Source organism: Quercus robur, chromosome 2, assembly GCF_932294415.1.
Source record: "Quercus robur chromosome 2, dhQueRobu3.1, whole genome shotgun sequence".
NCBI classification, from domain to species: domain Eukaryota; kingdom Viridiplantae; phylum Streptophyta; class Magnoliopsida; order Fagales; family Fagaceae; genus Quercus; species Quercus robur.
Window position 1 is genome coordinate 94,251,589 of NC_065535.1, and position 27,394 is coordinate 94,278,982.

Here is a 27,394-nt window from a genome sequence, read left to right on the forward strand (position 1 = left end):
GTCAAAACTAATTGCCTAAATTCTTCACATGCTATCCTTTTTAGGGTAGCGTGTGAAATTCATATTTATTTATTTAGTTATATTTTTGGACAGGGTGGTAGAGTGTGAATTAAATCATTGTTATTTATATATTCAAGTATATTTTTAGTTATTTCTCAAAAAAAAAAAAGTATATTTTTAGTTGAAGTGCAATTCTTATCAAAACCCAAAAAAGAGTAAACGCAAAGCCATAATACTGAATGTGACAAATCCTTTGGTAAATAAGGATTGCATTAAATTGAGGACGAGAAGTTCAACTGTTCAAGTATTACATGCCCGTATCAAAAAAGAAAAAAGAAAAAGAAGAAGTAGTAGATGCCCAAAGATAGTTTCTCTGTTTCTAGGTAGATCTGCAGTCCTATAGTACAGAGTATACCCAACAAAAACAACCTCTTTCAGTGTTCTTTAAGGTTAGCCAAGATATCAGTATAGGAATTAATTGCCTTTTCAGTACATGTAATACAGTGTACTGATATTGAGAGCTTGTTTGGTTGTATTGTTTACAGGGATGGAACTAGGATTCAAACTTAGGGGGTCGAAGTTCTTTGTTCAAAAATTTAAAAAAATTGAAATATCAATACTAGAGGTTAACAACAATGCATTATTAGCATTAATTTTTTAATTATTTGTATTTTTTATTTTGAAAAAAAAATCACAAATGACAATTTATAATCAAGAGTTTTGTAAATTGTGATTTACAACTATATTTTTTGTTGGCTTTAATTCCGTGTCAAACAGGGGTGGCCCAACATAATTTGGGGCCTAAGGCGAAAAATTTATGCGGAGCCTTTAATAGATAAATATTAATTAAACAAAATTATTTAATACTAATCAAATTAAGGTTAATTTGATACATTAAATACATAAATAATACCAACTAGACTAATGTTAATTTCATATAGAGAATTGAATATCATAGTTGAATTATAAATATTAATAAAAAGAAATAAAAATATATTGCAATCGGAAAAGATACTTTATTTTGGATATAAGACGATACATGGTTAAATAAAGTTGTAATCTAATTTTTAATTTTATATTTTGATTTTAAGAGAGAGAGAGAGAGAGATTATTTGGTGTATGGTTTTGTAGGATATTAGTTTACAAAAATCAAAGTCTCAAACTATTAGGGGAGATTAATCTATAATTGATGATTTAACACATTTGCAACATCTTTTTGAAATATTTTAGGGTTTCAATTGAGTTAAGGTTTTCTCGTACTTTGAGAGTTTTAATAAAAATGAAAAAAAAAATGCGCTAATTAAAAGTACTATAAAATGTTCAAAATATAATGTGATATTGTTTATCATTGATGAATTTCATCAATTTAACTAATGAATGTTTATATCACATTTTTTGTGATTAATAACATGGCAATTTGTAAACTAATAGTAAAATTTGTACATCACTAATAAAAAAAATGTACAACTTTTAGAAAATATATATAATTTTATAAAAATTTAGGCCTTTAACATAAAAAATGGGGCCTTTTTTCTCAAGAAAAATTTTGTTTTTTAGTGGGGCCTTAGGCCTAGGCCTAACTTGCCTAGGCCTTGAGCCGGCCCTGGTGTCAAATAAAAAATAAAAAAAGAATAGGAAAACGCAATTCACGTGGGAGTGTTTGTCAAAGGGTCCCGTGCACTGTGCACGGGAACCACCACCTCTTTGACAATCCAAATTTTCACTAGAAAGGCACTATTTAGTGGGTCCCATGTACTGTTCACGAGACCCACAAACTTCTTTATTCAACAATTTTTTCATTAAAAATTGGTTTCACGGTACTATTCACATATTTAAAAATTATTTTGCTATAGTGTTTTCAGCAAAATAAACGGTATCTAAACGGACCCTTAGTGTAAGGGTTGTGTGTGAGAGTTTGGTGAAAATTCTGTGAAAATGAGGATTTCACGACTAGCTCGCGAGTGCCAACTCACGAAACAGGCCACGTGAAAAGCACATGCTAGATTTGAAGAGTCTTTGACAAGCTGGATTTCACGAGTCATTCGCGACTCAGACCAAGTTACGAGTGAAATATTCAAACATTATAGCATACCATTCATGAAAATCAAAATCACGTAGTTCAATATTCAAATATTGTAATTTCATTGATAAAGAAATGAAATTACAATATTTGAATATTGAACTACGTGATTTTGATTTTCACGAATAGTACGCTACAATGTTTGATCAAGAAGTAAATAGCAAGAATAGAAAAGCAAGTCAACAGAATTGTACTGTACCATGAGCAAGAATAGAAAAGCAATTAGATCTAATTGCTATTTTCTTCTTTCTTGATCAAAGTAACATCCCCATCATTTTCATTGATAAAGAAATGAAATTACAATATTTGAATATTAAACTACATGATTTTGATATTGAACTACGTGATTTTGATTTTCATGAATGGTACGCTACAATGTTTGATCAAGAAGTAAATAGCAATAATAGAAAAGCAAGTCAACAGAATTGTACCGTACCATGAGCAATAAGGCTTATGAGTCTTAATCCAACGTAGCAGTAAGTCAATAACAAAGAAAAAGTCTTGCTAGGAAACTTGGGAGGCTAGCTAGCCAGCCACAAAATATTTGGTCGTAATTTGCTATTCACAATCAAATGACACGGAGTTATGACTGAGCGGGAGGCTCATGTGTGATAAAAGAACCATTTTTCTACCAAATATTAAAAGCATTTTATCAAGGGCGGAACCAGGATTCAAACTTAGGAGGGTTGAAGTTCTTTGTTCAAAGATTTTTAAAAATTGAAATATCAATACTAGAGGTTGACAACAACTCATTATTAGCATTAATTTTTTTTAATTATTTGTATTTTTTATTTTGAAAAAAAAAATCACAAATGACAATTTATAATTGAGAGTTTTGTAAGTCAATTGGCACGTCCTAATATTTTCAAGGTTTGACCAAGATTAGTTTGATTCTTTATTCTATTAACATTATAAATTAAAAAAAAAAATTTATGTACTCCTTTCACATAATTCTATAACTAATAACTTCATAATGCTATATATATAGTTAAAAGATTCTTAAAAAAAATATATATATATATACAAAAAACTATAGTTAAAAGTTCAAATCTATGTCTAGCATTATATTAATAAAACAACTAAAATAATGGTTAATAATATCATGCATTAATATTCAGCATAAAAAAGGGTAAGACAATTATTGGTGTCTTGGTAAGGTTGAGAATTTTTCCTTTCAAAAATTGCAAGTTTGAAAAAATAATAAAACAAAAAATTAAAAGAGATCTATTAAACAATCACATGATAATGGACGGTAACTTTAAGTCTTTAACTAAGTAAATAATAAAACTTTTCCCGTCATTACATTAATTTAGTTAAGTCACAAAATTTATTACCAATAGACTAATCTCACACATGCTTTGGTGGTAGTTTATGTAAGGCACAAAACAATAGATTGTTATTGTTTCACACATGTATTACCATTTATGCATGCATGCTAAGTGTATCCCAAAGTTAATAAAACATTAAAAAAAAAATCTACCATTCAAAAAATAGATAAAATTTTTCCACTGGTTGAGTTAAATGCACCAATTGATCCAAGTTGTTGGTGATTAACTAGTGTGTGGATGGAGCGATCAACAATAAAAGAGTTGTCTCTGTGTCTATGAGGTGGAGTCATTTGAGAGAGGCATAGAGCTCTCAAACGAGAGGGAGAAATTAGGTAAAAGTTATTGGGTTTTTGTGATTTGTTTTGCTAGGATTTGTAATTGATTTGTTGTTATTGTTTTTGCTTAGACCAGATTTTTGATTTGTCCAAAGATTTTTCTTATTATCCGGATATGTGTTTTTTAAAAAAAAAGATTTTTCTTGTTATCTATTTTTGAGATTTATGGGTCATCTTGTCAATTTTTTGGGGGAGGGAGGCCAAGTATATAAATTTTAGACCTTAATGTAAATTTTTTGTGTAAAAATATATGCTATAAGATTTTTTTTTCAAAGGCTAGGGGTGCCATGACCCCCTCAGCCCTAAGGCAGTTCCATCCCTGGTTGTTTAAATAATAATTTTTGTTGTTTATACAACACGTATTTTTATAATACTTTTTTATTCATACGTATTTCCACAACATTTAAACAATATTACTTGAACAACATTACTAAACGGGCTCTGAGTCATACTCATAGTTCGTCACTATGAGCTTAGCTTTGGGTTATTTTCAGGCGGGTCATTATGAATTTATTTACGGTCACTACGTACAGATGCAAACAATTGTACCTATCCTACCTCTTATCTGTTGTGTCTGAGACACAGAACTATAATTACCCGATAACTAGTCAAGTGTTTTAAGAATTCTAAATTTCTAATAATTATAGCACCTCCTGATAGGGTGACACACCAATTATTTTGCTAACTACTTTATCAAGAAACTGTGCTTCATACATTTTTCCTTTTCATTTCATCAGAATAGTTGACAAACATATGCCCAAGTTACAGAATGATCACAAGTAATCTCAAGTTGGCCTATTAAGCTAGAAGTGGTCCAAGCTGACTGCCAAAATTTTCATTTGCTTTCCTTTCATCATGCAGGGCACAAGATCCAATGCTCTAGAGTATTGGATTTGTTATAATGATAACACGTGTCTAATTTTTATTATATATCGTCATCGCAATAGATCCAATGCACTAAAAACACCGGACTCGTGAAACCAAGTTCCATGCAGCCATACAACGGTAGGATGTGGAACTCTTATCAAGAACCAACATTGAGAAAAGAAAACTACAAAAAAAATTTGCGGACAATTTTTTTTAAGTACTTTGCCTACAAATTGAACATACAAAATATTTTTAAAATCTTTTTCACAATTTATTAGATAATAAGTTTACAAAAATCTACTATTTATACACTCAATTTTATTATGTACTAAACGTAATCGGTGTTTTATACTAAATAAACAAATATGTATAATAATAATAAGTATGATAGACTTCGATATCTCTCTCTCTATATATATAAGTCATGGTCGAAAGATTGATTATAATCACGTGGTGGACCTGGCATGGTGTTTGATGATATTTCTATATGTCAATTTTAGAGTAAATGCAGTGACCCAATTTCAAATATCAACCCCAAGTGTGTTGTTGTGATCTTATAATCTTGTTTTCAAAATACCCAAAAAAAAAAAGAAAAGAAAAAAAAAAAGGCCTAATAACCTTTATCTACGTGGTGTGTAAATAGATCATGCATGGCTATATATAGGTGGACATATATATATTGTGTCAAAGAATGTCATGAATTTCTTCATTTGGCATACTCTCGAATCAGAAATGAACTCGATGCTATGATCGAAATCAAACTCGAGACCAGGTAGAATATACCAGCAATAATTGAAATGGAAATGGCTTACAAGTTACAAGCCATGCATGTGTCATTTGAAAAGCGCCCATCAAGAGAAATGGCTTAATTACAAACATTGTGTCAACCAGAGAGGTGATAGGAGAGAGATGAGAGAAGCTCTCAAAGAGATTCCTTTGGGTTATATTTGCTTTAATTACTAAATTTTGGATAATGTTAGAGACATATATGTGTTAGGAATTTAACTTAATTCTTAAAATTTGTGAGATGTGAAAATAAAGAAAAATTACACACAAAAAAATAATCACACCACACAAGATATATACATAATTCGGCAATGTACCTATATCTACAAAGTTGTAGTGATTTCATTATATAAAAAATATATATATATAAATAAATAAATTAAAAAAAAAAAAAAAAAAAAAAAGCAAAGATGGCTAATGTAGTTTTTTAAATGCACCAACTCTAATTTTGAAGTGTGTATATATATATATATATATATATATCAATCCCAAATGCGGATTAGTTATAATATAAAAATCACACAGGTAAGTTAGTATTTAACTGCCACAAATAATAGAATTGAAGGGAAGGAAAACACTAGAATAGTGATAGAGATTAAAACTAAGACTATCTCAAATTCTTGCATTTTATTATATAATATTAAAAGTAAAAATCCGGCTTATGTTATAAGCTTCTGAGGAGCTCATGAAGAAAAAACAATGTTACGAAGTGATGTATATAATTTTTAATGCTTGTTTGCTAAGACGTGTGGGATATTATATGTTCTTGACATGAAAGTTTTGCGTGTGAATATTATAGGGCAACAAAGTCATAGCACATTATTAGCGTTTGAAACAAATTAGTCTCAAACCATAGCAGCCCTTCAAAAATGTTGTCTTTTATAGCTTTTATTTCTTTTTCAAAAAAAAAAAAAAGAAAAAAAAAGAAGAAGAAGAAGAAGAAGCATTGTTGCTATAGAAAGGTACAAAGAAATAACGAAACAAACATGAAAAGAGTGTGTTGTCTTTGAATTTTTCTTAAATATGTGTTTTAAATATTGAAATATAATATGATCACACTAAATAATAATTTTAAATTGCTTAATATTAATATAAGACACTAAATAATTAGAACATTTCCATTGAGTATGATCATTGCAATGAAATGCTGGATGTATTCATTGAAGTGGGTGGATCTCAGTGTGGAGATGTTGAATTTTTTCTTTTTTCTTTGCGTAGATGTTGACAATATATATATATATATATATATCGACTTATTGTCATTTGATTTTCATAAAGTCTCTATCCAAGGAAAGAGTGTTTTGTATTTTCGGGTTATATATTCGTTGAAGCAGTAGTTACTAGTTAATCACGTGGGGTGGACTAGTAGAAGTGTTCAAACTTCAAAACGTATAAATTAAAGCTTGTTATTTTCTTTAAGAAATAAAATTGAGATAAAACCAAAGCATTGTCAGGTCAAGTAAGGGAAAAAAAAGTTTCTTTATAATTAGCTCAATTAGTAAAGTTTATTATCGTCAAATAAGATATTTGAGATTCAAATACCGCCTCCACCAAAAATTAATTAATATCTTAATCCAACAATAATGAACAATTATTATGAAGCAAACATCATAAATTATAATATTATCATATTTATAAATAAAATAGACGTTATAAGGTGAAACTCTATTGTGTTTTAAAAAATAATAATAATATATAGTAAAGAAAGAAAAAGTTGGAATCTTTTGTTTTTTATTTTTTAAATTACTTTATATTTTATATCTGAAATTAATATCATCGATTCTAGAAAGAACTCAAACCCCCTAGCTAGCTACCAAGGGGACCACCGACCACAAATTATTCAATTATACGAACAAGAAGAAGGTAATGCATAATAAATGATTTAAAATAATACTGGAGTCTGTACAAAATACAGTCCAAGATATGTTTCAAGAGTAGGAAAAACCTTTTATCAAAAAAAAAAAAAAAAAAAAAGAGAAGGAAAAACCTATATATACATTTGATACTTTTTCCTACGATAAAATTTTTCAAGTTTAATTATTTTGATATTGTCATAATGCAATGCGATGTAAATATGGGTTAATTGTAGCAATATATTCACTCTAAATTATGGGTCGTTTGTATTGTCTAAAATTATTAAATTCTAAAATTAACAATTTCATATTCTAATTCAAAATTGATTTGCAATGTTCAACATGCCATCCAAATCAGAGTTAAAATAAACGAATTAGTGACTTAGTTAAGTGGAGTGCACTAAGTCAAAATTTACCAAATGGTCCATTTGGAATCAAGAAAAATGAGGGAAATAAAGTAGTTTGACCCAAAATTAACCTATTTTTAGCTAACTCTACTTTACTCCTTTTCACTTTCCCTCTTCCCCCCTCAATCCAAACAAGGCATAAGAGTTCCATTGTCTGACTCTTGAATTCAATGTTGATTGTAAATTAATTCTCAAAATTTTCGGTGTATTGCAATTAACCCACATTTTTTTGTAATTTATTTTCCTTGAAGCTACCATTAGATTTTTCTTTCTGATTTTTTGATGAGAGGTTCAGATATTCCAACTATTAGAATTTGGACAATTGGGTCGCCCACTAGTGAACATGACCCTTGGTTGGCTCATTTAATATGATTAATTCACACATAACATAGATTATATTGCAGTGGATTATAAAAGGGTGTAACATCTTTCATTTATGTAACTCAAGGAAATAAAAAATATTCTTCCCCTCCACCATTCTTTCAAGTTTTTAAAGTTTTTATTAATTTTATCGAGTTAAGAATATATATGTCATTTTAATTGTTATGATTATAAGCAAAATTTAGGTAAATTTTATAGATGTTATATCTTATATAGTAAGGTTTTTTTTTTTTTTTTTTGGTTAAGTCCTTCAATGCATTGGATGGAATATAAAATTGACATGGGTTAATGATCCGTGACAAGACATTAGATGTTAGCCACACTTTTAATGGACTTAGCTTGAATTCAATATTCTAGCGCACTGAATCGGTCATGATTGTAATATATATACACTTTTAACCATGTATTATCATCACTACATGTCCAACTCATTGAAGTCTTGGAGCTAAGCTTTGCTCGCTGTTAATTACTCCAACACTGTTAATTAATCAATCGTGTATTCATATCGTATTCACATCGTGTCAACTCCAGTGAATTGGAGGTAAGAGTCCCTCCAACATTAGGATAATTCAGCCTCAGGAGTTTGAACTACGGAATCATTTTGAAAGGAGGAGACAATCTACTAGTCCACGACACGATGTAGAGTGTTGTGAATCATTGTTAATTTCGAATATATTGAGGCCTCCACCCACCCCCACTATTACTCTCGAATTCCAAATAACCATGCAACTTTCTAGTGTTTTTTTCCCTTGCATTTCCTCGCTTTTTTTACTATATATCCAACATTAACATCATCTCTATCTAAAACATTGGACTATAAAAAACCAATCATATATGTTTTTTTTTTTTTGAAATCAGATATGTTCAAACTTAACAAAAGGTCTAAAATAATTATCACACCATGGTCCATACTCATAATTATGTCTCACTTCTAACGTGAAAAATTAATGTGAATGTTAGAACTGTTTTAATTAAGAATGAGTACACTCAAACAATGTGGATCACATGTTTAAAATAACTGGTCGGTGTGGATATGCGTGCCACGTATTTGTGCAGACGACGTATTTTATAGATAAAAAGATGACAGTGATTTGTGTGGGAATTATAATCATACATTATAATCATATTTTAATGGTCCTACAATCATATATTTGTTATTTATTTATTTTTTGGGTATTTTCTATCTACCATTCTTCGTCTTCATCGCCATGCATAATAATAGCGAGAAAGAATGAGTTAATTTAAACAATAACATTTTAACGCAATATTTTTACAATTTGTTTACATCGCAACTTTCCTGATATTCCAGATTATATGAATTTGATGGGAGAGATATGTATTGAGTCATTTATTAAATTGAACTAAGTTATATTTTTTTAAAGATCATTACAATATGCTCTTAATCTTGTAACTCGAACATTTTCCTCTTTAAATCAAGTACTTAAGTACTTTATATGTGAGGGATGTCAATTCAGTTATAAGACCCTTGGCTAGATTGAACTAAATTACATAAGTGATTATAATTAGTAAAAGCTCCAATAAAATTGCAATACTTTGGATTATGTGAATTTGATTTGATGGATGTGCGAGGTTTTGAGAGAATAAAAAAGAAAAAAGAAAAGAAGAAGACTTATAAAATAATAACACTAAAAGTATTAAACATAAACATTGAATAAAAAAGAAAATGTGGCATTATTAGTTTAAGATCTATAACTGTTACTATAATACTTAATAGTTGTGCATTTGACATTCATTATTTTTGCTAACTTATTTCACTATTTAGCTTATTTTTCTACTATTTATGAGTTCTATTGCACTTTTTGGTACTATTTATAGGTCTCACTATACTATTTCAGTTAACTTTTATATTTATCTACATTACTTTCAGTAAAAAAATTTTAGTTTTAACTAAATAAGCTATTTCCAAATGGTGAGTTAGGTATAGATTATTTTTGCTAACTTATTTTACTATTTAGTCTATTTTTACTACTATTTATGGGTTTCACTGCACTTTTTAATACTATTTATGGGTCCTAGTGTACTATTTCAGCTAACTTTTCTTTTTATTTATAGTATTTTTAGCAAAAAAATTTCAGTTTAAGCTAAATAAGTTGTTCCCAAATGAACACTTAAAGTGTGTTTAGATACCGCTTATTTTGCCAAACATTGAAAATACTATAGCAAAATAATTTTTAAATATATGAATAGTACTGTGAAACCCATTTTTAATGAAAGTTTTGGTGAAAAAAGAGGTTTGTGGGTTCTGTGAACAGTGCACGGATCCACCGGAAAAGACAAAAACATGCTTCTCCCAAAAAAAAAAATTACACAGATGCAGGACGCAAAGAAGCTCTATCCAAACGCTCATTTAGTGAACGTTTGGATATAGCTAAAGAAAATTTTCAACTACATCTAGCATCTGGTAGTGGGTCTCATGTACTATTCATAAGACCCACAAGCATTTTTTTTTAACAAAACTTTCATTAAAAATGGATCCTACAGCACAATTCACACATTTTAAAATTATTTTACTATAATATTTTTAATTTTTAATTTTTAATAATAAGCAATATCTAAATAGACCTGTAAAAGTCATTGTCTTTACTTACTGATCTTATTGAATTGTTATGTTTTGTTTGGTGGGCTGGACTCCACTTTCTCTCTTACAACACTTCACACATACAAACACATGGTCCATGCCTTTATATATAGGACATGATTGTGTGGCTTTAGTACACAGCTACAAAATAATCAAGTGAGAGAAAATTTGAGACACAGTGAGATCTAGCTATAGAAATGGGGGAAATACAGCCATGGTCATCTTCATCCTCATCTTCATCTTCATCAACAATGCCTTTACTGTCTTTGAATCATGTCTCATTTGTATGCAAGTCTCTGAGAAGGTCCATAAGGTTCTATGAGGAAGTCTTGGGATTTGTGCTCATCAAACGCCCTTCCTCCTTCAACTTTGAAGGAGCTTGGTAAGCCCTTCTTTTCACTCAGCCATATTTCTTTTTGTTGTTTAATGGTTTTCTTTTGGAAAAGCTTTTTTGGTGTTTATGCATGCAACCAGATGGCCAGATGCACTTGCTAGCCAGCTAGCTGAGTTGTGATGCATGGTCTCATGTGTTGTGTATGGCTCACAACCTATTCAAGGGCGGAGCTACATGTTAAGCATGGTCCCCCAAAATTTTTGGAATTCTTTTTTACCATATAGAAAGATTTAATATTTTAATAATTAGCCCTCAAAATGGGACCCTCCCAACTATTTGAGTTGGTCCAACAATGTTCTAAAAAAAAATTGTCCAATTTGTCTAGTAATTATAGAGAATGTATTGTTTCTCAAATTCATTTTTTATGGTAAAATGTGTTCTCGTATTTTTTTTAAGTTTGGGATTATTTATGTCTTTGATCACTTTATTAATTTAATTGAAATTTTTTTACTCATAACAATAGACAATTTGGTAACTTATATTGAAAATGAAAATTTTAAGGATTTCACTATGAAAAATGGTGAAAGATTAATTTAATTCTATGAAACATTTAGTTTTAAGAATTCATTATGAAAGGTACTAATTTTTTGTGTGTGAATAGATACATGTGTTTGTGTATATGTATAAAAGTTTGTATAAACTAATAAATTAGCAACACAAATCGCCTCCCAAACAAAAATTTCTAGCTCCGCCTTGTTCATCTGGTTAATAGGGCTGAAAATGGATCAAATTGTTGAGTTTGGACAAGGAACAGTTTTATATGATCAATTATTTAACAATCAGGTCAAACTTAAATATAAATTTAAGACTCAATTATTCAACAAGTTAAATTCAAATATAATAATGTGATAGCCAACATGCCAGCTAAAAATGAGACTGCATTTTAGTAAATTTACGTATATGTAATACTATATGATTATGTTTATATTATGTATGTATACAAAAAAATATACCATATAAACTTACCATGACGATATAAAAGTATCAAATTATTATTTATAATTTATTAATAAAATAAATAGTCAAAGTTCAAGTGATAATCAGTTGTAATAATTTCTGTCATCTCATGAAGCTGGTTCAATTCCCAGCTTCCTCTCCTCCACTCTCTACTAATCTTTATGTTTTTTTTTTTTTTTTTTTTTTTTTTTTTTAAAGACAAGTTCCTAGTAAAAGATTATATATTTTTTAACCACACACAAAGTTCGTGAATCTAATTTTTATAACTTAAAATTTTATTTTATTTAATTTAATTAACTCAAATAATATGATTTCAATTATAATTTAGTTATTAGTAATTTTTAGTATATATTTCCCAACCTGCAATTGACGCACCTACAATCAATCCAAAAATACTATTTGTTTTGGTGCATGCATAACTGTGAGTCCATCAATTGTTGATTCCATTTCCAAATTCAAAGATTTTTCATGTGCTTGGTTGAGCAATTTGCTTTTCTTTTAATCATTTCATTTCCTTAACTAAAATGGGCCTTTCTTTAGGTTGTTCAACTATGGAATTGGCATACATTTGCTGGAGTTAGACCATGATGTCCCAACAAAGAAAAGCGCAATAAATCCAAAAGACAACCACATTTCATTCCAATGCACAGACATGAATCTGGTTATACAGAAACTAGAGGAGCTGAATATTGAGTATGTTACAGCTGTGGTGGAAGAAGGTGGAATTACAGTTGATCAGCTTTTCTTCCACGACCCTGATGGGTACATGGTTGAGATCTGCAATTGTCAAAATCTCCCTGTTCTTCCACTTTCATCATGCCCTCTCAAGCTACCTAAAACCACTAGGAACCGTACTCCCCCATCATCATTTTATGGTAGGTGTTCTCTGCCATTTCTTGCAACTATTACTTATCTGAGTAAAAAATTTTAGTGACAATTTTCATGTTCTACCATACCATATCTTATACATACGACATATGTATCATATCTCTCACAACATGTGAGTACCGTATAGTCATTTATAGAGGGTCATTGAGATATTTACCAAGCAAAACCTTTTGAACGCCATAAATTTATTAATGAGACTCACTATTATATAAGACCAGAGAGCGTTGCTCCTGGAGTAAAGGATAAATACACGTCTTAAAGGCATGTGCTTTCTATAGAGTTGTGTTAACGTCTAAAAGTAAATGCAGGGAAAAGTTTAGAGATGCAGTGCTCTGGAGAAGCTGAGGCGCTGATGATGGAGAACCTAGTGGTTGACATGATGAACATTTCCATGTGAGAGATTCCTCAAGAGGGATTGATGCAAATTTTCGGAAAGTTATTTTATTAAATTGTTGTGCATATCGTGTAGAGAAAATGTCAAAGCTTTTAGTGTGAGAAAAATGAACAATCTTGCTTTTGTTTGTTGAGTTTGAGTTTATCAAGCTTTTGTTGTGTAATAAGGTTACAGTTCTAGTGTAAACTGGTTGATTTCATCAATATTTATGTCACTGATTTCTTTGGTAGAACTGGTTGGATATGGTCATGATATAACCAAAAAAAAATAAAAAAATAAAAAAATAAAGAAAGAAAAAGAAATGAGGAAGTAAAATATGAAACCATGTTAGATCAGTGCATTTTGGCAAACATCTTTTTCCCTTCCGTTTCTACTGTAGTTTCAGTAAATAAACAATTCCAAATCATCACATTGGCTTTCCATAGAGCACCCACAGTTACCTATATACATGCTACAGCAGTGAATCTATTTTAGCTTTCAACACAATAAAATAATATAAACATCACAATAAAATAATATATCCTCTATAATAAAATAATATATCCCACTACCCAAAAAACACCCACAGCACCAACCACAACCACCTCTACCATCAGCCACATCCACAACCACCACTGGCCACAACCACCACTCTGTTTTGGCAACCACAACACAACATAGAAAAAAAAAAAAACAAAACTACAACCACAATCACAACCCCATCACCATCGGTCACCACAAACCACCAGCCATGACAACCACAACCACAACCCACTGCCATTGCCACAACCACAATTGCAACCACAACCATAAACCACAAAACTCATAGCCAAAATCCACAAAACCCACTGCCAAAGCCAAAATCATCCACCACCACCACAACCAAAATCCACAAACCCACTGTCAAAATCATCCACCACCATTACCATAACCAAAATCAACCACCACCACAGCCAAAATCAACCACCACCACCACAGCCACCAAACCCATATGAAAATACATAAAATTAAAAAAAATAAATAAATAACTCAATCACAGCAAAGAGAATAGAGAGATGGGCGGCAGCAGTGGATTGGAGGCTTGGGAGGTGTGGGCCGGTGGATCGGAGACATGGATCGTGTGTCAACGGAGGCTTGGGTCGACTTGTGCCGGTGACATTGAGGCCAGCAGAGGCGTGGGTTGGAGGCTTGGGGCTTGGGTCGATGACGTTGAGTCCGGTGACGGAGTGATTGAGAGAGAGAGAGGCGAGAGTGACTGGGAGAGAGGCTTTTTATTATTTTAATTACCAGTCGAATAAAATAATATATATATATTTTTTAGCTCTCATGAACAGTGCACATCTATAGATAGATGTGCACTGTAACGGTGGAGCTAAAAAAAATAGATTTAGCTCCACTGCTGGAGCATCATTTTAATGTTTGTGAAGTTAAAATTTAGCATTATAGCAATATAACTACACTGCTGCAAATGCTCTTACAATTTATAGAGAATCCTATTGGAATAAATTGCATTTGAAATGGATATGATTGAACTTGCAAAGTCATCATTTGGATTCAATGATATACTTACAATCTTCCATTAGCATAAATAAATAAACAAATTGAATAGTTAGAATCTTATATTGCTTTTTTGATGTCTACATGAATTGATCATGTAACTACCTATTTCTTGCTATGTTACAAATCCTTCGAAAGGGGGTACAAAAAATATATGTGCTAGTAGCTGAGTGGTTAACTAGAAAATGCCCTCAGAATTCAGTTTCAGGAATTCCAGATAAATAAGGAATAACTAATAATATTACACGTTTCTCCCAAAAAAAAAATATATTACACAAAAAATGGCCTTACAAGGGAATTTTCCCACGGAATGTTGTTCCATTCATTCGATCTACCAACTTTCTAACATAAATTTAAACATAACTCTACAACATATTTATGAATCACTGTAAACCCTTCACCCTTGCTGTCAACTAACCGGTGTGTATCGTCCAATCCAGTTAAGTCAATAAGCCTGTGTTTGCAAAAATTACGTTTGGGGAACAAGAAATCATCATCAATGTATCTTTGTAGTGAATGGAGACCTCACCACCTTCAATAGGAGCCTTCAGATTCTTTTGCAACATTAACTAAATAGGCTTCTTGCAGAGATGAATTCACAGCTAAATGCTTAATGTTACTGACTAATATTATGGCTGAGAGGGCAACGATCAGTTGGGCCAGCATAGGTTAGTGTAAAATAACTATTATGCATTTCATTCACCTGATGAGATGACAACAAAAACATCATCAATGGCCCATTTTCTTGGTTCTGACTTCTGTGGAGGGTTGATTATGGCACACTCTGCATTTGCAGTGCGGTAGCCAATCACAATTTCCTGCCTTTGACGACCTCTAATCATTATATCATAAAAGCAGAGTTCTTCCTGGTCGAATAAATAGAATTCTGCAGGCGTGATACACATCTCGCTTCCCTGCATAGAAACATGTCAAATTCACACAAATTTCTAATTTTCTAGATTTGTATAGTTTACATTAGGGATAGCATGATCTGTAGCTATTAAAAGATTGACAAGTTAAGCATCAGTATCCCCCACTGAGAAAATTAATATATCCACCTAAGATCTGATTATTCTGGTGGGACAAATAATTATGGATAAGTTCCCCAGTTGGGCAACTAAAGAGAGAGAGCTGAGTTGAATAAACATCAATATAATATCAATTTACAAATTTAGAGACACTACCTAAAATTTGTAGTAGATGGTATATTCTATTCTTCCTAGGCAAGCCTAATTTCTTAATAGGAGATGTCATAACTTGGGGAAGCAGTAGCAACTGGCCACATCAACGTGATAGCTTAAAAGGATTATTCAAAATTATTCAGACTGATATATTACCCACTTGAAGTGGGACTTACAGTTGACACACACCCACAAAATGCTTCCAAGTTTCAAATCATTGGCAACTCACATTTCAAATCCTTTGTCATGGGGTGCTACAAATCTCCTGCACTCAAATTTCTGATCAGTCCACATTATGTTGCAGTTCTCCTGAGCTAAAAGGGGCTACCATGTTACTTTGTAGTTTGTACTATTTGTCACAACCCAAAGACAAACTAGCTTTTCACCTGTGTAATACCCTAAAAGGACTAGTCTTAATTGGAACTTCTTGTAATCACTTGTACCGCATACACAATGTGGAATGCAGTGACTGCTCCGCAACGCTTTCACATTTTAAATCATTGGTAACATTCCAAATCCTTAGCATAAGGTAGCATGAGAAACATTTTTCATGTGCTTCATATGATATTGCATTGCAAGTGTCAAGGGAGGATGTTTGACCACCATTAGTTTTGGAAAGTATTAGCAAACTTGACAGTGCCTATATCTGAAAATCCATTTCATTGATTGAGAGACAAATTACCATCTCAGCTAATAATGTGTTCTACTCTCAAATTACTCTCCAGGTTGATACTCAAAATATAGCTATAAAAGAAGTATACATCTAATATTATGATTAACCAAACTCTCTGCCCTGTTTAAACATACTGAATACAGGCTTAGTCAACAGCAAGACTGCTAATGTTCTTATTTCTTAGTCTCTTCTTTCCACTGTAATAGAATCTAACAAATGAATTTGGACTGGGTCATATTTCTCTCTTCCTAATTAGTTCTCATTAGCACTTCTATCCTGTGTCTCTAGAAAGGGTAAAATAATTTATCAGAAAAGAAGGCATTTGTGAGCTGACGAATTCCTTTCCATTATCAATAACATTATTGTGTTCATCAAACTGGAAAAAAGTAAAAAAATAAATGAAGGATGGAGCATGAAAGGTACCTTTTCTGCAAACAGCTCCTCAAGAACACGGTTTATTTGCTTGTCTTCAGCCACCATTGCTAGTGCCATACTGACCAGTTCATTTGATAACACATAGTCACTGATTCTGGACACTGACACCAGGTTTCTAGTCCTAGAATCCAGGATTTCGCTAATAATTATTGATTTGTCTGAAGCTTGTTGCATTTGACGGATCCAAGAGCTGTGAGAGAACCCAGAGAACCGTAAAGAATTTGACTTTGTATCTTTGTGTGGAAGACGCTTTGACTGCAATCCATTAGATAACATGCAGATTTTATCACTGGTCAGAAGTGAGAAATCTGAATGTACAATGACAATGTATGGCAGTTATAAAAGTTTTGGTTGAACTATAAACAAAAAGGACAATAACAAACTTAAAACACATGAACACTCAAACAAAATACTGCAATTGTAGCTACCTGTATATCTCGTATGAGAAGAAGAGTGGCAAGAGATCGTGAATCAGCTTGCACAACAGAGTCCTCCAGCGATTCATCTGCAAGAATTAAAATCTGTCCGTTTAGAGTTAGTAAGCAATTAAAGAATTAACCAAAGAAATTTCCAGAATTTCTTGTTCATACTCAAAAAAGGGGAAAAAATCTGCTTTGTAAATTAACCACCATGCTAATTTAGATGTTGTGAATAGCTTACATAAGTTAGCATGTATGGATGCGGAATAGAAGCCACCGGTTTTAATTTTAGCAGAAGCGTTTTGTAGCAGATCAATATGTTAGAAAGAAGATTGGTTCTATGATGAAGTTTTTGGAAAGATTCTACATACACTGAAATTCCAAGTTCATGCATTTTGCAGCTTATGATAATGTCCTGCAAAGTGAGGCGTCTAGTTCTGTTTCTAGAGATATATACTTTCTACTGTTTCCATGTTTTTCAACCTAACTGCAGAGCAATTCTGTCCACCTAAATTTGTCAACCATTAATTAAGTCAGTTACCTGTTAGGTCTAGTAAAGCCCTATATTCTTTCAACTTTCAAACGTCATCAAGATTCACCAATTTGCATTAAATATAGTAGAAGCCATCTCCAAAAAGCACACATATATTAGAATCCTAGTGTTTTTTTTCAAATTGCATTGATATCCATCAATCTCATGGTAGTCCAAGAACTCTCACCATAAGCCTAACCTGCAAATCATGATCTTGCGCTTTCAAAGCCCAATGTTACACATACACTTCCAATCCAGACTTAACAACAACAAAGCCTTAGTCAGTTGGTCCCAAATTTTTAAGGTTGACTATGGATCCTTAAGATTAGTCAAGATCAGCCACATATATTATTTTCCTCCATTCTATTCTATCCAAAGTCGTAACCTTTGTTACTTCCTTAATTGACATATCCTTATAACTACTTCTACTAATATTATTTTTAATCTTTCTCTACCTTAAGTGTGCGTTTGGCATGGCTTAAAAAGCCAGCTTTTTTTACTATTTAGCTTATTTTTTGTACTATTCATGGGTCCTACTATACTATTTCAATTACCTTTTATAGTACTTTCAGCAAAAAGTTTTCAATTTCAACTACATAAGCTATTCCCAAACAGACACTAAGGCCTTGTTTGGTTTAAAAAAATGGTCACTCATCACTCAGTTTTCATCATCCATCACTCAGTTTTCATCACCCATCACTCATCACTCAGTTTTCATCACTCATCACTCATCACTTAAAACACCCCACCCCGTTTGGCATCATCACTCACTTGTCATTACTCAATATTTTTCAACTATTTGTGAGTCCCATACATGTACCTTGTGCAGCTTTTACTTTTTTTTTTTTTTTTTTTTTCCTTCAACCCCCAGTACCCAAACTCACTAAACCAGTGAAAAAAAAAAAAAAAAAAAAAAAAAAGAAGAAGAAGAAGAAGAAACTGAAGACCGAATAAGTGAGGAAAAAAAAAAAAAAAAGAGAAGAAGAAGAAACCCAAAAACCCGAAAGAAGGAAAGAAAAAAAAGAAAAAAAAAAAAAAAAGAAGAAGGAAGAATTGAAGACCGAACCAGTGAAAAAAAAGGAAGAAGAAGAAGAATGAACGCAAGAGAAGAAAGGAATTAAAAAAAGAGTCAAAGGTCAAAAGTTGCGGCTGTGGGTCCCTCCATGTATGTTTAATTACAAAAATGTCATTGAGTTATGAGTTATGGAAACTGAAAACACATTTTAGCTGTTTTCAGTTTCCATAACTCATAACTCAAAAATCAGAGAATTGAGTGATGAAAACTAAATCACGGATCATGAGTCATGGAGTCCAAACAAGTGCTCTTCCATGGGCCCCGCTAGTTTTGGATCATGAGTTATGAAAACAGGACGATATCACTCAAAACTCTCCTAATCCAAACATCACCTAAGTCTTCTAATTTTTTTTTTCAAGGTTGTTATGCTAAAACACACACACACAGGGAATACCAAAGAATAGAAGACTTACAGAATCAAATGTCTCTAAAGGAAGATTCTCTAAATGCCGTCTAATGACAGCATTCCCCTCACGATGGACAAGTTTTATGTTCTCTAATCTAGATACATCAAGTCCACCATCAGTCAGCTTCTTCTCTCTTTCTTTTTCTGGAACCTCATTAAACATCCACAGTTGCGAACCTGAAGCCAAAAATGTCTCTAGAACCTGAAAAATGGCAAACCACAGATAAATTTGGAGCTCCAATTTAAAAAATTGCAGAGCCAGTTTCCATATTTCTTGATGACTATTTTAATTTGCTTAATTTTTTTCTTTCTTTAATATTTAACTGGTATCTTGTCTCTGTTTTTGTATATTAGTATGAAAACCTCAGATTTCTTATACCATGTTCACCATGCACAACTTATCTAAAAAAGCAGGGAGGTAATAGTAAAAATGAATTGAATCATGTGACAAAGCGGCACTTTTAAGGTGACATTAAGAATTAAATTATAAACAATAATTTATTTTGCATGTGTAAAAAAGTTACCATAATCATATCATCAATGTCACGGCGCCAGCCGCAAAACAATATCTTCTCGGGATATTTTGGAGGGTCGGGTATTTTTGGAAAAAAACCCCTACATACCTGCAAAAAGGACAGAGCATAAATGAGATAAGGAAAGGCAACTGAAACATTTTTTTTCTACAACAAACCATCGAACACGATGAGCATAAAAACATAATCATTATTTTTCATATAGCTATAGGTGAAAATATAAGAGAGATCACATCCAGTGGTTATGCTGGACAATCACTGATGACATATATTCCATTTGAATCTGGTTATCAATGGCCCACTTTCTGTCAATCTATAAATAAACATGTCTACAGGTAAACACATGGAAAGATCAACTTGTTGACAATAATTTCTATCCTTATATTATAGTGACACATCACCAATAGAAACTCAAACATAAAATTTATCTACTACAAATAGATTATACTACATGACATGTAAACATTGGACATCTGTGCTTCTGAGCTTTATATCAAATCCAATAGCAGCTCAAACAAAGGGGTGGCCCTCTTGATGCCCAAAAACCTGCAACCCCAATTCATATCCCAGACCTGCCCACTTTAAAACAGAGTGGTAACACTTGGACAGAAAGGCTAATGATTGCTGGATCTTTTCAATTTCCCAAACAAACATCGTGAAATTACAAAGCCAAATGTAAGAATTTAATCAGACATAAAGTTTTGTAACTTCCTAAGCTGTGACTATCAATTTGAAAAAAAATACACATGCACGCAGTTTGATGCTACATGGATTTAGAAAAGAAAACAAGAAGGAAAGATAACCTCTGGAAGGTGATCTGGAGAATAAGTGTCATCATCTTCAGCTATAACAAGGACTTCATCCCCTTCTTTCAAAACATAATCATCATCTGGATTTATGTCTATCTTTCCGCCTTCAGCTGCCACCTTAATTCCACAGGGAACTGCATCAGGAAATGAAATAAGAACATCTTTAAAATGCAGACCATCCAACTCAGGCCACCTTTTGATATAAAATTCAGCATTCTCAAACCCCAATATATCCTCCCATATCTGCCAAAAGAAGGGGAATTGAATAGATTAAAAAATGTAGTTTAAATTTAGAATTAAAATAAGGGAACCTAAAATTGTAGAAGAGAGACTGTATAATTCATAGGCTTTATGACATACAATAAGACAAATGTGATATTTATATAATTAGAAACAGAATAGGAAAACATTAGTACTTATGTCCACAAGATAGCCATGTTTTCTGTGTGCTTTTCTTTCTGAAGAATTTTAAACCAAAATCGCTTGATGTACTCATCAATCTAATAATTAGTATTGTTAACTGAGTCTCATTAATTAGGATAACCACTGCCCTATTAGGCACCTCATGATAACTGGCTCTAATTGACTTTTCCAATGAATCGTCTCCTTTCTCTCATTAAGGATGTATTTAACTTCTATTGTATTTATCGATAAAGTGTACAAGCACTACAGCTCAGTTATTTACAATTTTTATTACAACCACTACATTCCTATTTAATTTGCAATTCATACTAAGATTTTTTTTTTTTTTTTTTTCATTTCTAAAAGTCATTTAACATTTTAATTTAATTAACTGAGAACAGAAAATTAAAATAACCTGACCATCTCAACTTAAGACAGTAATTTAACTGAGATTTTTCTAAAAATCCACCGATTTGATACCGATCTTTTCTCATTTGCTTGTCATCTTTATTTACAAACAATTTATTTGAAGACTTAATGTTATTACCTTGCATAAACTTCACCACTAACTATTTATTATTGTTGGTCATAAATAAGATATACTGTAATTCAACTTTAAATTAAATATATGAATAATAAAATTGATTTAAATAAAAAACATGTGTCAAACAGGTCTACAAGCTCGTTTAGAATACAGTATGATGCTACACTGACAGAATAGCAGACAAGGATTTACATGTTCAACCCCTACAACTACAAGAGGCCCACAAAGTGCACACATTCAATAACAAACCAGAATCATTGGCCAAAGAATGACATGAAAAAAATTACTTAAAATTGATTTTGAATTACCACCGCATTCAAGAGAAATTTAACAGAGAGAACTGCGAAAACATTCTGAAGTACACAAAGCAGAATGCTGGATTATAGGCAACTAAGGAAAGGCAGAGGCCCCCATTTTGGTATCATTAACACTAACCCTAATTAAGGTTTTTTTTCCCCATTTGAGTCTGGCTATAATTAAGAATTGAACTATCAACATCAAATTTATAAGAACTTGAAACTGAGAGTGGAGCTTACTAAAGAAAATTTGTCACACAAGCAAGAAAGTAGTTTGATGCAAACAACAGTGACATTTAAAAGGACCTAGGAGTGCAACTACACACACACACACACACACACACACACAACAAAGAGAAGTTAGAAAGCCGGGGGGGTGGGCAAAGTCACCGACTTCAAATAAACTTTAAATTTGTGATAGAAATATAACTGTAGCATAGTAAGTAACCTGTGCAAGGCCAGGTTGCAGAGCACATTGTATCATCAAGCGCCCAATTACATCATGTGCAACTACCGTTTCAATAAGATCCCCTCCAACAAGCTTCACCAGGGGCTCATTATCAATGTCACTCATCTCCACAACAACGTGACCCCTTAAACCTTCTTTCACTCCAGTGAGACTGAGCACAACCCTCAAAGCACGTGCATCACTCTGCTAACAAATATATGAACATATAAGCTATTTTGTTTCAAAGAAACAATATAAATCATTGAAAAGCCTAAGGCCATTGAGAATTGGGAGTAACCTGATCAGCATTTTCATGTGACGCTAATACAATGATAGCACGTGCCTTTGAAACTGAAACCTGTGAGTATGGAGGGGGAAAAAATCTGAATAAAAGATGTATAGTTTTAAAAGACAATGAGAGACAGTAAAAGAGCAAGCAACTACTGTGATCAGGAAAAAAGAAGAGGGGGGGAGAAGGAATCTTAGATACCAAAAAATACCTTCTTTAAGTCAGCCAGTATAAGAGGACTGCCACTTCGGCATATAACAGATGTCCCCATGAAGTCAAATTCTAGCTTTCCTATGTCTATCTCCATTTCCTCCTTGTCTCGTTCTGCAAGTACAACAACAACTCCACCACCAATACTCTTGTTTGCAATTGCAAGCTGCTTCAAGAGTGAACCCTATAGCCAACATATCATAAATTAACATTGAATTGTTTTCTCTCAATAAATTTGACACTTTGACCTCAAGATTTGTGCAGTTGACCCATTTCATAAAAACCAAATATGTTCAGGCTTAGAGAAGCCAGCAACAGAAAGGGTCAACCGCATATGAGGTTCACTTTGCACTTTCAACAGGCATAGAGATATACCATTCAATAACTTAAGAACCAGAAATGCTAAAAATGTTATAAAGGGGTGCTAGCAACAAATCTAACTTCACATGCACCCTGTATATGCTGAAACCAAATTTTGGACAGAAACCTTGCACTTAAAAGGAAACATTCAGTTATTCATATCAACTCATTTTCCTATTCTAATGGATCTCAAGCACCATAATTAGATATGAAATTCCAGTAACAGTTAAGTTCATGCTTTCTACAACTTATTTGCTGAAAGATGAAACTTTTGGTAATATATAACTAAAAATTAATGGCATCTCAAAAGTTCCATAACAACTTCCCAAAGCTAAACCAGTATTTACCAATCACCCCAACACTACAATCTTAACAATATCCAAAAGTTAAAGGAACATCTAGATATCACTCAAAGATTGCCAATGAAAATTAGACACTGGAGGTGAATCAAGCTCAAATGCACTCAAGAAGATTACCAATTTTTCACCCCATCCAAGAATAAGTATGTGGTCCCTTTCAATGACTTCACTCTTTCCTTTCCGCAGTGAATCCACCTTCTCTGAGATAGCATCAGAAACAAGCCCAAGAATCATTGCAAATATAAGCATGCCTCCTGCACTTATGGAGACAGAAACAATCCTTGGCCCAGTGCCAACCCTGTCTGCATGATTTCCTGCGTCAGCTACGAAAGTCCAGGCAAGCCAAAGAGCTTCAGTAAGGCTACTCTCACTTACTGCATACAATGCCAATCCACCAAATCCTATAAGGAATATAGTTGCAAAGAGAAGTGCAAGCAGCTTTGCATAAGGATATATAGAGAAACACACATCCACCATGTATGCAACTCTCTTCTTCAAGGGAACCTCCTCTTTGCTAATCTTTGTACTCTTCGAAAGTCTTTTAATTGGGGGAAGACAGTCCAGATATTTGTAAAACATAAATGGCATAAAGATTGTGAACACCACTGTATACAAGGCAACGGTTCTACTATTAGCATTACCAAAATGAGGAATTGAACCATTACAAATATGTTTATCACCAGAAAGACAACAAAGGTTACTTTTCTCTTCCTGCAAGCAAACAAAACCAAATTAAAATTGTGCATAAAAATTAACCAACAAAAGTAAAAGGAATGTCCAACAATTGTCGAAAATATAAACCTGAAGTTTTGCAACTCTGTTTTGTAGATAAGCTGCATAAGGTACAGATAATATACAAGTGAAACTGAGCTGCAAAAGAAATTAGAAACAAAATTATAAAAACCCCAAAAATAAAATTTGAGAAGCAAGTCATCAACTGCTGTCTCTGAGAAGCTCAAACAAAGAATACAAAAAATAATTTGACACATCTACATCATTGGCTATCTTTTGAAAATACAAATGGCAAATTTCAGACTTAACAATATGTACTGATATAAGTGGACACCATGTTAGCTAGATTTCCCATAGAACCATGATGGAAACCCCTTTGGCGGTGCATTAATGATCTAATTCTCCAATAATGGCAACCCAAACTTCTCCCACCAGCTCTAGAGAACACCAATAAGTAACTGATATAAATGGAAATATGAACAAAGGAAGAAATCAAACTTGCTTATGGTTCATTGAGTTACTTCTTGACCTGATTGACTGACTAATAGAGGTTTATTTTTGTCCCCAAAAAAAAAAAAAAAAAAAACTCAAAATTTTCTCTCTTTTCATTCACTTTCTCAACAACAAAACTGACATAAAGCCATTAGGGGAAAAAAAAAGGGTAAAATGCAAAACTCTCTCTCTAAATTTCACCATAAATCATTTCATTCCTCTAACTTTTCTTTCGTTCATTCCAATCCTCTAAGTTTCAAGTTTTTTCAATTAAGGCTCTCCATCAACTTCCGTTAAATTTTTTTTTTTTTTTTTTAATTATGGGAAATATTTTCAATCATTAATTGGATATTTTTTAATTAAAAATTTGGACTACTAACCACAACATTTAATAAAGGAGAGGCCTTAATTGAATAAACTTGAAAATTAAAATGACAGAAATGAATTCTTGTAAAACATAGAAGGCGGGTTTTGCATTTTAGCGAAAAATAAAAGAAAGTAATAAAAGAATGTATGTACCATAGAATGACCATAAATAAAACCAGTTTAAATTCTACTTATATAAAAACTGAGCTAGTTACCTCAACATACAAACCAAATTAACTAACCAAATGACTAAATAGAGCTTTTTTCCCCCTCTTTTCATTCACTTTCTCAATAGCCCAAACATAGATAAAGCCAATTTTTAACTAAATATAGGGCTTTTTTTATTTTATTTTTTTCAGTAACATTCAAAGCTCAATTTTCTCTCTCCCTTGACTTTTCCTTCACTGTCACAGCAACTAACCAGACACAAAGCCAAATTCTAACTAACTGATTCACTAAATAGACTTTTTTTTTAATATATATATATATATATATATATAAGACAGACTAAAATTTTATTAACACGCTGTAAAGAGTGTTTATTTTTTCCTTAACATTGAAAGCTTAGCTTTTTCTTCGCCTCTCTTTTCATTCAATTTCTCAGCAACCAAACACACAAAGCCAATTCTAAATATCAAATGACTCACTAAATAGACTTTTTTTTTTCCATTTATATAAATTTTATTTACAAGCTGTAAAAACTGATTATTTTTTTCCAAAACATTTAAAGCCTACTTTTTCTTTTCCTCTCTTTTCGTTCACTTTCTCACCAACTGTTCAGTGTTCAGAGATAAAGCCAATTTCCAACTACCCAACTAACTGACAAACTAAGTACAGTTTTTTCTTTTCTTTTCCCTAACCTTCAAAGCAACAAAAATTTTTCCCTCACTTTCTCAGCAACCAAACAAAGCTAAAGTCGATTAAAAAAAAACAAAGAATAAGAAGAAACTAACCAAATATAGAATGAACGACTGATTAAATTCCCGAGTCCTACTCGCAGCTAGTTGACTCACCGAACTCGCCTGACTCGCCGAACTCGACTGACTCACCATAAGCTTGTCAGTTTCAGAATCTGAATCCCTACTATTTATATCATTCCGAGCCACAATCCGGTGATTCTCAGGCGACGCTGCAGATTTCACATCACCAACAACAACAATCGGACGGTCAGGATTAGGATTGGTACTGCGAGGCTCGACGTGGACGCGAGTTCTATTAGGATAGGAGAAGTAAGAGGCGGAGGAGGATTGATCGAGGCCGATGGATGAAGAGACGGAGACACGAAGAGGATGATCGGACGGCCGAGAAGAAGCGGAGGCGGAGGTGGTGAGAGTGTTGATGCGTCGTACGGTGGAGAAGAGTGGATTGGTTTCGGCACCACCGGGGCCAGTGGTGGTGTTGAGTAGTTCGGTTAAGGTTTTGGATTTGGTGAGAAGTGGTGGTCTTTGTAATGAAGATGAAGGTTTTGTGTTTTGGTTTGGAGGGAGTGAGTCTTCTTCTTCTTCGTTGGATTTAGACATTGTGAAGAAGAGGAGATAAAGATTTTGGTGATTGAGAGAGATCTAGAAAAGTACAAGAGACGAGAGTTGCAGTAGAAGAGTGGGTTGCCTGCTGTGTGTCTTTTTATTCTACTGGAGCAGGTTCACTTGGAGGTGTGTGTAAGATTCTCTAGAGAGAAAGACAGAGCAGAGTGATTTTCTTTTTGTCTGAAAGAGAGTTTATTTATTATATATATAAATATATAAATAGAAACTTTTTATTCAAGATTTTAGGTTCTAGAATGCACATATATTTGAATTAACTTTTCACCTAGTTCACACCGGGAATTTGGATAATGTTTGAATGATTCATAATGCATTATTATACCATCATTTATGTAAGTTTGAACTTAGTTAAAGCGAGGGGTAATTAAATCTTGTTATGGTGTCTGATATTTGTGATTGAAACCCTATTTATCTTTCTCTTAATATTTATTTATCTTAATAAAATAAGTAATATTTTTTTTTATAATAGAGTTTTAACTTATGA

The 27,394-nt window shown here is 32.5% G+C and overlaps 2 protein-coding genes across 4 annotated transcripts; one reads left to right on the top strand and one right to left on the bottom strand.

Annotated features, from left to right (window-relative positions):
* The first annotated feature begins 10,758 nt into the window (after positions 1–10,758).
* LOC126715962 (glyoxylase I 4-like) lies at positions 10,759–13,501 on the top strand. The gene is made up of 3 exons (XM_050416834.1): positions 10,759–11,018; positions 12,528–12,862; positions 13,184–13,501. The coding sequence occupies exons 1-3, from the start codon at positions 10,834–10,836 to the stop codon at positions 13,270–13,272; spliced, it is 609 nt and encodes a 202-aa protein (XP_050272791.1). The 5' UTR covers positions 10,759–10,833; the 3' UTR covers positions 13,273–13,501.
* Positions 13,502–14,841: 1,340 nt separating this feature from the next.
* LOC126715959 (ion channel DMI1-like) lies at positions 14,842–27,076 on the bottom strand. 3 transcript variants are annotated; one of them, XM_050416829.1, is made up of 12 exons: positions 26,320–27,074; positions 24,578–24,646; positions 23,894–24,487; positions 23,059–23,241; positions 22,857–22,916; positions 22,541–22,762; positions 20,863–21,111; positions 20,051–20,149; positions 19,534–19,728; positions 17,523–17,615; positions 17,083–17,349; positions 14,842–15,719 (listed from the first exon to the last, which is right to left on the bottom strand). In XM_050416829.1, the coding sequence occupies exons 1-12, from the start codon at positions 26,884–26,886 to the stop codon at positions 15,501–15,503; spliced, it is 2,817 nt and encodes a 938-aa protein (XP_050272786.1). In that variant the 5' UTR covers positions 26,887–27,074; the 3' UTR covers positions 14,842–15,500. The 3 variants fall into 3 exon arrangements, 2 of the variants coding, with proteins under 2 accessions (XP_050272786.1, XP_050272787.1); XM_050416830.1 differs by having other exon boundaries at positions 22,559–22,762; positions 26,320–27,073; XR_007651970.1 differs by having other exon boundaries at positions 15,489–15,719; positions 17,523–17,599; positions 26,320–27,076.
* Positions 27,077–27,394: the final 318 nt, after the last annotated feature.